Raw genomic sequence first — 13,872 nt, 5'->3', positions numbered from 1 at the left:
ACGTAAAATGATTGGCTAGAAGTGTATCACAGCTCAGGAAAAAAAAGCACCGAAATAAAGCACCAAAATGTGCGCTGCTTTTCGGTCTGGTTACTACCGTTGATGTCAGAACCGGTGCCATCATGGCACCGGACACCGGTACCCATCCCTAGTCCCATGTGGGAATCTGCTCTGAAAGTACTTGAGTGGATTCTACCTGAAAATAAAAAAATTCATGTTTCAGCAGCAGTGATTGGTACCATTAGAATATTGATAAATGTTTGTGATGGCAGTCAAGATCCTGGTGAGTAAGAAAACCATGGAAATTACTCTACAGCAAGCAATAGGTATCCGCCCTCTATTGAAGTGTTAATAAATCATAAGTTTCTGCAATACACCAATTTTTAGCAATTCAACATCCTGACTCCAAGACTATTGTTTGGTCCGTTGCCTCAGAGCAATCAATGCATCATGAATCACTGCTTCACACTGGTGTTTCTGATGCTCAGCTGTATACTGTGATTGATTTGTGTTCAGCTTTTTTCATTTACCCTTGCACTGTCGTGTGAAGGCTGTGTCCAGGCAGGAAAAGGACCCAAAGTGCAGACTCACGGCAGGCAATAGTGCACTCCAAAACTCAGCTTTTATTGCTGGATGAAAAAACTGGGTCGACGACCCAGGCACCCTAACATGCACCTTGATTCACAAATTCTCTTTGGACAGTAGTACACCTATACCACCTGACCTAGGTTTGAATTGCAATTCAGCCAACAAAAACACACAGAAGTGTCTTGGTAGACAACTTTGTGGTAAAAGGATGCTGATGACTGTCAGATCTATGTCCCTTTAAAGAAAAAAGGCACATACTCTACACAGCCATTACTTCAGTGTCTCGATGACATTGAGGCTTGGATGTCTGTTAACTTTTTAAAATTCAATAATAAAAAAACAGAGGTGATGGTTTTTGGTAGCCCCACCGAGACCCCCGATGTGTATTTAGATACCTTGGCACAGTATGTTAAACTAGCTGTCACAACCCTGGGGGTCAAAGTGGACTGTGATCTGAAGTTTGAAAATCAGATTAAGGCAGTGATAAAAAGCTAGCTTCTTTCAGCTCAGGCAGCTTGCAAAAAAAAGCCATTAGGACACATTTCCCCTATTTTAGCTTCACTTCACTGGCTGCCCATTTCTTTTAGGATTCAATTTAAAATTCTTTTATTTGCTTTTAAAGCTCTCCGTGGCCTAGGCCCATCTTATCTCTCTGAGCAGCTACAGCCTTATACACCCACCCGCTCTCTCAGGTCAGCTGATCAGCTGCTCCTGAATGTACTCAGGACTGGGCGTAAATTTAGAGGAGATCGTGCTTTTGCTGTAGCAGCTCCCAATCTCCCTTTAGAGATTAGACAGGCCACTTCCCTGCCTGTTTCTTTACCCTGGCCTTTGACACCACGTGAGATGTGGGTTTTTAGTTTTATTTTAGTTGTTTTTAGTTGATTCTTTGCTGTTTTATCTTGTTTTCTTTTTTAATATAGGGCTGTTTTAATTTTTATGTATTATGTGTTTGTTTATTTATTTTTGGTGCTTTCTTTTATTCTACTGTTTTAACTTATTTTCTGTACAGCACTTTGGTCCTGTGCTGGCCATTTTAAAGTGCTATATAGATCAAACTGGATTGGATTGGAAAGGAGGCTAATTGCTCCTTCCCAAACAGAAGCTGTGACCAAAGCGCCCAAACAGTTAACCATGGGCCAGGTGTTTTCTTTCCTGTGAATGGCAGAATATAGCCGCCTGTGGATCAGCTATAATATGGACAATAAGTCGAAGCAACAATAAAGCCAAGCTGCAATGGACAGAAGGTGCAGAAGGAGTCTTTGAGGCACTGAAGAAAGATATATAGTCTACCCCATCACTGGGCAATGGTTACTGATTAGTTTAAACCAATATATAAATGAAACTGAATGAAATTGAAATGCTGTACTCATGCGAGACACCCCCATGTATGAAGCCTCTAGCTTATTACTGCACTAAACTTGACAACATAGAAGCTGGCCTGCCACCCAGATATCAGGACCAGGCAGCTGCAGCTGCAGCTTTTAAAAAGGCATCTTTATTGACAATTGGCTACCCAGTGATACTTCATACATCACACCAGTTTACTACTACAGATTTGTTTCTACCCAACCAAGGTGTACGGGCTATGAAGGCAATTCTCAAAGTTCCAGAACTGAACAACTGGTGCAACACTGCGCACCCTGCAACCAGGATGATGTTGCCAACTGATAGCAACTCACATGATTGTTAGAGCATACTGAGAAGCTTAAGCACATGAGGATTTGCACAATAAAAACAATAGCTGCTGATCTTACTTTAATTGTGGACAACTCCTGTTTTCAGGATGAAAAGGTTGACTATGCTGCTTATGCCGCTGTTCAACTAAACTCTGCTGTTGAGACTTTCACAACCATACAAGCACGAATGGTTGATCAGCTGTGCTCTCCACAACCTGACAGCTGCCTGTAAAATAGCTACAGGTAAAAGATTAAATGTTTACTCCAATTTGCTTGTGCCATGTGCCATGTCAGCGCTAACAACTGAAAGCAGAGAGGCTTCCATCGCGCAGATGGAACACCAATAGCACATGGGGAAGCTGTCTCACAATTAATAGAAGCTCTACAACTCCCCTCTGTTGTACTAGCAATTAAATGCCCGGCATATCAGAAAACTGACACCATGGTAGCTAAAGGCAACAGTGAAGCAGATGAAGTAGCAAAACAGGCAGCAGTGCCATGATGGCACCTGTGTTAACAGATGCAGCTGCTCACCCTTGGTCAGTCTGAATTCGCTTATAGTTGCTCAGGAAAAGGCTAACGAGCAAAAAAACCATCCCTGGATACAGTGAGGTGCACTCAGAACCATTCAACCACCTGATGTTGGTCTTACTGAGAAGTCACAGACATGTTGTGCTACTATCGTCATTTCTCCATGCAACAATCTATCTTCCACATGTATCAGATCACTTCACAGTTACCTTAGCAACCCCTACTTCTCTAAAGGACAGACTTGTCCTATGACATAAAAAAAATCCATACCACCTGTGGTCTACATGATAAAAACACAATTTTCCCTTTTTGCATGGTCCGGGGGAGTAACTTGAGAATATCACAAAAAAATGACACCCGTGATATGAGTAAGATGATGCTGATATCATCCAAAACCCAAACATGAGTGGAATCTTTAAGACATGTAACACCACTAAACAGTGGTATTTTTCTGGGTCAACACACTGACACAAGAATACTGTGTCAGCCTGTATGGAGCAGAAGAGGGAGATTTATAGATTTATATATATGTGCTACTATAAACCTCATGCACAGTGCTTGCAAGTTTATGATGTAGGCAATGGCACATGGCTGTTAGATGTCGTTTTTTGGTTGTGTGATAAAGATAAATGCATAAATTCAGTATTACCACCTAACTGGACAGACATATGTGCACCAGTCATATTAACAGGACAAATCAACTAACCAGCAACAAACTTTATGAGATTCCAGATGCCTCACCTTATTATGTCTTTATGGAAAATTTTAGCTATTTAGATATTTTTAAAGTAGCTCAAGATTGTTGGATCACACCAGGCCGTGCAGAAGAATAGTAACTTTTGCGTGCTCTGTTAATTAATATTAACCCTATAATACCCTTTGTACCATATTTGATACTGAGACATCTATCTCATCAACATGATCAATACTTGCCATAATTTCAAAATGTTATGGACAAAATTCTTTTTTTGTCTAAAATTAACATCGTTGTTAACAAAAAGTTGCCAAAAATGGCCAATGTATCAAGTGCAATACAAAAAATATATAACAAATATATCATGACGAATATGATATAGCAAAAACATTTTGTGGATTTTGTCATAAGGGTTAATAAACATCTCAGTTCCAAAAAAATCTGAATTTTCTGGCTATTTTTTGATGGGTTGGGTCTTACAGGGCTAACTCCCAGAGTTATTCCCCCTGAAATACTGTTTTGAGAGTAGTTAATCATTTATGTTCATTTCAGTAGAGTGGTACAAGAAAGTCAAATTGGTGGTGGGGTTACTAATCCTACTCCTATCAACAGTGTCTAAAGCTGAGTGATCTAAACAGGACCAAGTCAGATAGGGAGTCCCCTGAAAACCTGTGCCACCCTGACAATCCTACACAGCGGTCCCTCGTTTATTGCGGGAGTTATGTTCTAACAATAACCTGCGATAAGTGAAATCTGCGACGTAGCCAGCTTTATTTTTTACAATTATTATAGATGTTTTAAGGCTGTGAAACCCCTCACTACACACTACACACTTTATACACTTTTCTCAGACAGGCATGAACATTTTCACACTTTTCTCTCTTGTTTAAACTCTCAAAGTTCAAACCTTGTTAGAAAAAAAAAAGTCCAGAATTATAGAACGAAACCAAAGATCAAACCCTGTTTTCAGGTCCAGAACATGAGAACAGAGCAGCTGCCAGAGAATTCAACATTAATGAATCAATGATACGGAAGTGGAGGAAGCAAGAAGAATCAGTTGAATAAAGTTCGATTTATCTGACTGCTTTGTTTCGCTTAATGCGCCTTATAAGCCGAAAAATACGCTAACTTCTACCTTCCTTTAGCATGTCCGGAAGTCTAACGTTTTGTGCCATTGTTAGCATCTTCCTCTGCCTTTTGGGTGCTACTGCAGGCACCTTTGACGGTGCAAAAAATTTCATCGATATTGTTGTGTTTGTTGGGGAGAAAACTTACAAACATACAGTGCAGCACTTCAGAGTCACACTGCTAGGATCGAAGATTTATGTGAATTTTTCAAGTTGAACACATGCTGTACTGTACAGGAGGCACGGCACGGAGGAGATTGATTGACAATGGTCTACAGCTGATCAGGACGCAGACCTCCCTCCCTACACGGGAGAAATGGTTTTGAAGAAAAAGGTTTCCCACCCCTACAGCTACCAGGTCTATTTGCTTTATAAATATTACTGTATACTTTATAATATATACTGTAAATATTATAAAAATATTATTCATAATGTTTTTATAATATTTACAGTATATACAGAAAAAAACTAACTAGCTCTTCTAGATGCAGAAACTTGGTCACACAATACACAGCTAAACACACAACACGGCCATGATGGAAACAGAAAGTAGGCGGGGCCAGCTATGGCGTTATTTTTATGCCACTATTCTGAGCGCACGCAAAAAATTTTTTGCAGGTGCAAGTGTTGCATTTTGAGGAGAAATTTATTTTGAGTGAAGAAAAGCTAAATTTAAGTGAACAAAATTCATTCCTGCGTGCAAAAACTGTATTTCAGTGTTTGTTATTATCCACACACACACACACACACACACACACACACACACACACCACCCCAACTGACTCGCAATCAGTTTGCATTTGCTATTATCCACACACACACACATAGCAGCCCCTCTCGCTCAGTTTTTGCATTTGCGCTCGCTCGCAATGTGTTGCTCGCGCTCTCAACATTTCTGCCCGTGCGCGCTCAACTCTTTCTGTACACCGTTATATTTGTGCCACAAAACCAGCCAATCACAGACTTGGATGCAAAAAAATCTGATTGGCTGTTCTGGTCTCCAATCAGCTCGAAATGACGAAATGCAATATCCCAGAATGCATTTTGTCCAAAGCTCAATCGAGGCAGTGGCGGAGGAACACAGAGTGGCGGAGTTTGAAATGTTACTCTGTCTGGGTCACAAAATAACCAATTCTTTGCTGCCACAACAACCTGCTTCCTGTTTGAGGAAGCTTGGCTCTCGGTGGCGGAAGTGAGACCAACTGCCAGTGACCATCATCATCTCAGATGAGCTATAGTCTGGCCTCTTGGACCTAGTTCCTAACCTTTTTCCCACAAGCATCTTCTTCCAGGAGGAAGCAAGGTTCCCACTGTAGTCGCTCAATGCTCCTAGAGCCCACTTCACCACCTGCATCTGCTGACGGTGGGCCCCAGCCAGGGCCCGCTGTTCTGCCTGCATCAGCTATCAGTTTTGAGGCATCACCACCACAGTGAGTAAAACTAATTAATTCCTGTGTTTTGTCCTGACGCAGGCACTAAAAATAAACATGAGTTTTCTGTTTTTGAGCCAGTAAGTTTCATGTTTACGCTTTTTGTTTCTGCGCTGGTTAATTGTGAATTTTCTGTCTTTTTCTAGCAGTAATACCTGTTTCTATGTCTGGTTTTTAAGATTTTGAGCAGGCAGATATAATGAAAGTTGTCACTGAGATCTCAGTTTCTGAGTCAGTCCATATGAAAACTGAGTTTTGTGTTTCAGACTCTGGCAATGTCTCTACCAAGTGTTGGGATTGAAGATGTTTGATTTCTCTTACTAAAATAAGCGGTTATAATCATTTTCATACACACATTGCAAATGTGCTCATGAGAGTTGGCACTCAGTCTTTTGAAGGTCAAAAGCTTCTTTCGGCGTGATGTCCGGACTGATATATTGTAGGAAATGACTGCAAACACGCTTACACACATAGATTATGATTAGAATACGTCTCTGGGTCAGAGAGTCCCGAACATGATATTCTAAACCAATTTTGAATCACTAGAAGAACAATGGATAATAACATCAGATTATCAAGCCTTTTCTGTCTCTTACAGGCGATGGAGCAGATACCAGACGAGGTCATGGAAATATGAGGATGCTTCGCAGCAGACACCAAGACTGCCACGTCCATGCAGGAGGAAGATAGCTGCTATAATCTATGTTTTTGTCTCACTATATAATGTTGTACAGCCCACTTTAAGTTCATCCTTGTTGTGAGACATGCTGGAGGTCCACAGCGCTGTGTAAACTTGTAATTTCAACTGCCAAAAGAAAGGTAAATCCTTTTTTAAAAGACAGACCTTTCTCCTGAGGTTCCTTCCAAAAATTCTGAACACGACACAAGTTAATTGTGTTAGATCTTTCTCATGTAAAGACAGATTTTGTTTTTTTCTGAGTCAGTATGCAGGAAGTGTTTTCTTTCAGCAATAACACAGAAAAAAATTGAGTTTTGTGTTTTGAAGCCTGAGATGGACGAAGATTACTCCGCCCTGTACCACCCCAGAAAAAGAGGTGGGAAAGACGTGAGGTACAACCTGGCCTTGTTCTCTGTCTACCACAGGGAGGTATGGTCTATAAGTTCATAATAACGAGTCATTTTTTGCTGCTTTAAGAAAATCGTACATTAAGTTAAGCACATGTACTTACGTAATGCAGGGTGGTACCATGTCACTCTGGGGGGTGCAGGGCTCCTTCTCCTCCAACTCTGGACAATCTATTCCTCCACCCACAGGGAACTGGGTCACTTTTCTAGTGCGAGTCCACACCGCCTTGGGACTGGTGGGGTCATAGCACTCCTTGGTGCAAGCAGACCATTTGGACCATTCAGTCACATCACAGTCTTTGGTTATCACACAAGCCTGGAAGGTCACTGGCAAAGTCTCCTGAGAGCATAGGCTGTAGAACATGAAAATAAAGACAGCAATGTACTCGATGTAACCACTTAAATGTAATAAAACATGTTTAGAACTCTGCAAAAGTCACAATCGATCCACATTTTTTATATTTGGTAGGAAAAACAGAAATACTGTAACTGATATAATATAAGAGTTATTAAAAAGAACAGGCTGCATGACGTGCTAAAATTTGGTTTGATGTAAAGAAAGAATATTTGAATGCTTTATAATTATGCAATATTTTTTCTGTGTGCAAAATGACTGCAGCGAAAGCACAACATTTAAGTATGACAGTTGCATCACTGAAACATCACTGATCATATTTATAGTATAAACACAATATCCTCGGGTTCACAGAAAGCTGGCAGATAAAGAAAAGAAGAAAAGAGGAAGTCAGAATCAGAACTCCGAGCTGCATTTCAGTGGCCATTTCTGTTGTTACCGTTAGTTCACTCCAAGGCTTTTCTCTGTCTGAGGCAGCTAATGTGATAATCGGCATATTGAAGTTCCAAGAATCCAAGTCATTTATTTATATTTTCTGTGGCTGCTTCCACAGGCCATGGCTTTGCTCTTGTTGTTTTTATCACTGCGTTTGCTTTACTTTTTTCAAAAGAAAATTATTTGCGATAATGATGTGATGCTTCTCTTTTTTCAGGTTCTCTAACTCTTCCATTTTTCTTCTTTTCTGTATGTTTTAGATTTTAACACGCACACTTTCTTTGCTTTTCTGTGTTAATTGTTTTATTTTACTCTCATTTTGCCTCAATTGACCTGCAAGCCTCTGCATCATGTTTTGATTATGACCATATGAGGCTTTACATGTGAAATGGCCTGTTTCTTATTAAGGTTTATATGGCTCATGTGTAAAGTGTAAAGTTACTGAATTTACTAAATTTTAGATTTCAGATCCAAAGAAGTTAACACTGTATATATCCCCCAGTCCTCTAGTCTGTGGTTAGATGCTCAAAGCTAACAATTATGTTTGCCACATTGACTGACATTGAGTATTTTAAACCCTGGGCTTATTAGCCTTTTTAATTATTTACTGTATATTTTAAGTTAAAAACAACAAACAAACAAATCAGCAACTGTATTTTGGTAAATGTGGCAGTTATTGGGTGGCTAATAGGTTTAATACCACTTAGTTTAATTCAGAGTTAACATTCTCATATACCAAAACATCAGCACCGACCTAACCTATCAAGGCAGCTACAAACTAACCAGTTGTGTGTACTACTTAACTTATATGATCTTTGAGTTGCTTAAACACTGACAGCAACAACTTTGTCAGCTGTGTCTCTGATATCCCTGCAGCCAGCCAGTGAATCAGGTTGTGGTTTATGGTGTGCTATAACCACATCAGCCTATTCCTGCCTCAGCTTTTGATGGATGCAAGTTGTGTTTTTAAAAGAAAAAAAATGAATCAATACAAAAACATTGATTGAGCTTGGAAGCTGTGTATATTAATTATGTTACGTTTTCATCAATTAAAACTGATAGTAATCTTGTTAATGGGGGCATGAGAAAATATTTATAAAACACATTTTTGGGTGATTTTTCATCTTTATTAAAAAAAATGAAATTATCATTGAGTTTAATTTAAAACCAGTAATGAATAGAATAACAATTGTCAACTCTAAGACAAGCTCAAATATCAGATCTCAAAGATTTAACTATAGCTGTCAGTCTGTAACTGATTTTTAAAAAAAGAAGACAAGCTAACATGCTGACAAAGAAAATGATATCAATACTCTATGAAGGATAGAACCATGACATCACAGATAACAGTTTATTTTCTTTATTGTGTTTCAGTCATGGTTACCTGAGAGCTTCGACAGCCCCGCTCTTATGCACACAGGTCACTTCTCTGGTCTGAAAACCGGTTTGTAGGTCCCAGAACTTTCCTCCCGGGCGGTTCTGACGATTCTTGTTTCTCTTCTTTTTGATGAGATCTCTGGTCTCAGCATCTTTTGCTTTGCCCCTCTCCCTTAACCTCTCTTGGACTTTCTCTCTTAATTTCTCTCTTTTTTCTTTGTTTTTCGCTTTTTTCTGTCGTTTCGGCCGATCAGCCAGTAGCGATGGCCTGTCTGATTTCCTATTCCTGTTTCCCCTGCCCAGTTTTCTTTTGGATTTAAGTGGATTTTCGCTGTCTTTGGGCTGTTTGTCTCCTTCTTTTAATTGTTTTTCACCCTCTCTGGTCTGTTTGCCATCTCCTCTGGGTGGTTTTTCACCCTCTTTGGTGAGTTTGTCTCCCTCATTAGAAAGTTTATCACTTTCCCGGGGTTGTTTTTCACTCTCTCTTGGTGGTTTGTCTGCCTGTCGGGTTTGCCTTGGCAGTGGAACAGTGCATGGGCCCCAGGGACCCACCCTGAGACTGTAAAGGCTCTCTTCTCCCTGACAGGGACCTAGCTGGCATGTCTGAAATTCAGTCAGATTTGGGCAGGCTGCCCCACCAAACAATGGTGGAGCCAGGACAAAGCGAATGCGGTTCTGTAACCCTATCCCGCAGGTTTTAGAACAGGGAGTCCATGGGCTAAACTCAGACACCACACAGTCCTGAGGACATGGGATGAGACAGGCCTGCTCTAGGCGTGGTTTGGGCTCAAAGTATTCACAGATTGCATCTTCTGCAGGCTCCCCCTTTGCTTTTTGAACACATCCCACCTCACGGGTCTGAATTCCTTCCTCTCCCTGAGTGCACGTAGTAGGACGCTGCACCCTTGCACTGCGCATCACTGGGACACACTGGTTCCAGGCACCCAGCTGCCAGTCATATAGCTCTTTGTGCCAGTCACACACCCTGAAGCAGCTCTGCTGGTTGTCTGGTCGTTCTGCTTGGTCACAGTTGGTATGCAGGGTGGTCCAACCTTCAGAATGAGCACACCATACCGCTCTACTCTGGCTGCCTCCAGGACCACATTCACTTCCCATACAACGACCCCATGGACCTGTGAAATGTACATAAACAGAGAGGTCAGAGAAGAATGAGCGGTCATGCTTTTTGCAAAGGGAAAGTCACAGTTTTCATTAGCCATGTATCTTAATACATTTAGTTTCATATTTTAACCTTGTTTTTCTTGTTCTAACACTATACTAATCATTTTAATAAGTTAGGTCTGAGCAACAACTGTATAAAAACGCACAACATGGCTCCATTTCCTCTCACCGTATAAAAGTGAAGCCAAAATTTTCCAGTTATAGGGGCTACCATGTCACATTTTTGAAGCGAGATACTGCCACCCACTCACCCACTGGATGTGATCACACAAACTTCCCCCTGCACTTTTTACACAGCTTCACTGCTCTGGTTGTTTTTAACGATCTCTGCTGGTGGTTTTACTGTGTCTAATGGCTTGTTAAACTAAGGTAAATACAACCACAATGATACATTGCAAAAGGAATACATGTTAACATCTTATAGATATATACCAGCGGTTCCCAACCTTTTTTGTTCCACAGACGGTTTAATGTCAGACAGTATTTTCACAGACCGGCGTTTAAGGTGTGGCGGATAAATACAACAAAATAAAAGATACGACAAAAACTGGTATTTTGTAGATATAACAATAAACGCAAATTCAGTGTGTAATTGTGTAACTTTATTAGCAGCGTCCTCCTGAAATGCACCAACAATATTGAGAGTAACATCCTCCTCTCTGCTCCTTAATGCTTTCTGGTCACTATGGTAACGCGTGAATATTTCTTTTAAAATAAGACGCAACTACAACACGGGAAAGACCCAGGGAAACCGAGTTAATGATAAAAAACCCTGAAAACCACCAATTTCACACCCGAGTCTCAACTCCCACGGCCCGGGACCAAACGACCCGTCAAAGTCTGGACTTTTACATAATGATGTTCAGTCACGAAGAAGGTTACACATTACAAATATATACATATAGGGCGATCGTGGCTCAAGAGTTTGGAGTTTGTCTTGTAATCGGAAGGTTGCCGGTTCGACCCCCGGCTTGGACAGTCTCGGTCGTTGTGTCCTTGGGCAAGACACTTCACCCGTTGCCTACTGGTGGTGGTCAGAGGGCCCGGTGGCGCCAGTGTCCGGCAGCCTCGCCTCTGTCAGTGCGCCCCAGGGTGGCTGTGGCTACAATGTAGCTGCCATCACCAGTGTGTGAATGGGTGTGTGAATGGGTGGATGACTGGATATGTAAAGCGCTTTGGGGTCCTTAGGGACTAGTAAAGCGCTATATAAATACAGGCCATTTACCAATTACATATATATATATATGAGACTTTTGATCTTCCATCGGGTTTTTGCTGTCAGAGAAAATATCATGTACTCTGTATGCAGCTTCATGCATTCAGCGAAAGACCAAACTGATGTACTGTTTATTCTCCTCAGTGTAAAGAGCAGCATGGAAGTGGGTAATAATCTATATAATGATAACAGGTACATGGATGTTTAATACCTTTGACTTTTTGTCTTTGACTTTCTCATAAACTAATTTCAGTTTACAGTAGCAGTAGATATTTTGGTAGCGTAGCCTCTGTACTTTGTTCATTAGCTAATTTTGGAGCTTTTACTCCCATATTCACTTAGTGTATTAAGCATTAAGAGTGAACACACATACATATGACATCTTGTTGAGCACAATTGTGCATGGAGCACAATTAGACCCCAAAAATATTTTTGCTGTGATTACTTTGTAACAACTACTCTCTGAAAAAGATAATTTTTTTTTTATTATTTTTCTATTGAATAGATTATAGAGAATAGATAAACATAAAACCAAGAACTTGACATTTCACAGTCAGCCTTTCATAACTCTTTCCAGTAGAGGTAATTCAATTCCAGTCCTTAAGAGCTGACTGTAAAAGCGCCCATCAAAATAACATTCATTGTCAATGTTAGCATTATGGAGAACCACATTAGCAATCTAAAAGCTAAGTGCTCCCTGGTATAATGCACTGACAAATACACACTGTTCTAATTGTTAGCGGTGTGCGGATCGATATTGAAATATCGATTCTTCTGATACCGGTAATTTATGTTCTAGAATCGATTCTCATATTAAAATATCGACATTTTAGTATTTTGGGGTGAATTTGTAGTTTTTCATTAACAGGAACACAGTGGAAAGAAACTATATCATTCAGATCATCTAAATTGGAAGGAATTGCTTCCTCTTATGCCTTTCATAGTCATACCGCTGTATAAATGTGTCGCAGTCCCTGGCGTGTGCATTTACGACAATGACTGAGCGTAAACTGAGTCATGTGTGGACGTATTTTACCTCCACAAACAGCCAAGATGCGGTTTGCGATACATGTGGCAAGACAGTGAGGAGTTGAACACCTCAGAGTAAATCATATTACAGAATATGATAAGCTTATGTTGAGGCGAACTGAAGAGGAGGAGAGGGACAGGTGCTGCTAGGGCGAGACAGACGTCTCTCGCAGAGTCCTTTAGTAATGCAAGCAGGCAACATGCTCAAATAGTGCACAACTTCAGGTTTTTTTTTTCTATATGATAATTCTGCATTATTAAGCAACAAGAACAAGTACTGTGATGTCCTGTAATCATTATGAAGCTATATTATTACAATTACATAATACAACTATATATTGTATTATAAAATACAATTAAACATTACGTTTTTGTACAGAGTATTGGTATCAGATCAGTATCGTCAATACCAACCTGAATTTTACTTGGTATCGGATCGGAAAGTAAATCAGTGGTATCGCACATCACTACTGATTGTTCTTTTTCAATACTGTGATTCCACTTCCACTGGATTTACTGTGAGAACTAAATTATAGGTCCACACAAACATCAGCTTTAAGGACAATAGCCTCCTCCACAGCAGAGGAGCTGAAGGTTCAGTCATTACATAAAAACATGTTTATGCCAGGAATGGTGTAATCTTGTGTATCATTAACTGTGTGTGGTGTTACATTATCTGTAAGACTTCTCACATACACTAATTAGAATTCTAGAAGTCATAACACAGATACTGGAAAAAGTAATAAGAGTTATAAAAAGTGGACATGCATCCACAAACACATACCGCTTGTTCACCCTCATTAGTTTATCTTCGAGACACCACTTTGATACCATAATTAAGGTCACAAAGTGTTTGACAAAGTCATCTTGGCTTTTCTTATCAACAAGCTCCAGAAATTTGGATGTTGAGACTCGCTCATTTAGTGGATCAAAAATCTTAACCACTCAACATCTGTAGCTGTTGTAACTAATAACCACACCTCGACTCAGATTCACATTACAGTGAGGTTGAGGTATGTGACTATCTCTAAGTAAAACACACATATAACTGGTATACAATCAAGTCCCTTTCACCATAAAATCAGCTATACCGGTGACATTCTGTTTTATTATTGGTCAGAGGGCCCGGTGGCGCCAGTGTCC

The 13,872-nt window shown here is 40.3% G+C and overlaps 1 protein-coding gene across 1 annotated transcript in view; it reads right to left on the bottom strand.

Annotated features, from left to right (window-relative positions):
- Positions 1 to 13,872, bottom strand: part of thsd7aa (thrombospondin, type I, domain containing 7Aa) — a gene marked incomplete in the record, with an annotated part of 199,123 nt that overhangs the window by 145,423 nt on the left and 39,828 nt on the right. The window contains 2 exon segments of the mRNA XM_005937818.3: positions 7,240 to 7,488; positions 9,310 to 10,435. Coding sequence (XP_005937880.2) covers positions 7,240 to 7,488; positions 9,310 to 10,435 — 1,375 coding nt within the window.

This window comes from Haplochromis burtoni, unplaced genomic scaffold, assembly GCF_018398535.1.
Source record: "Haplochromis burtoni strain Fernald_Lab_line unplaced genomic scaffold, NCSU_Asbu1 Contig_235, whole genome shotgun sequence".
NCBI lineage: Eukaryota > Metazoa > Chordata > Actinopteri > Cichliformes > Cichlidae > Haplochromis > Haplochromis burtoni.
Note: the sequence above shows the minus strand (reverse complement) of the source record. Positions and strands in the feature narration are given on the sequence as shown.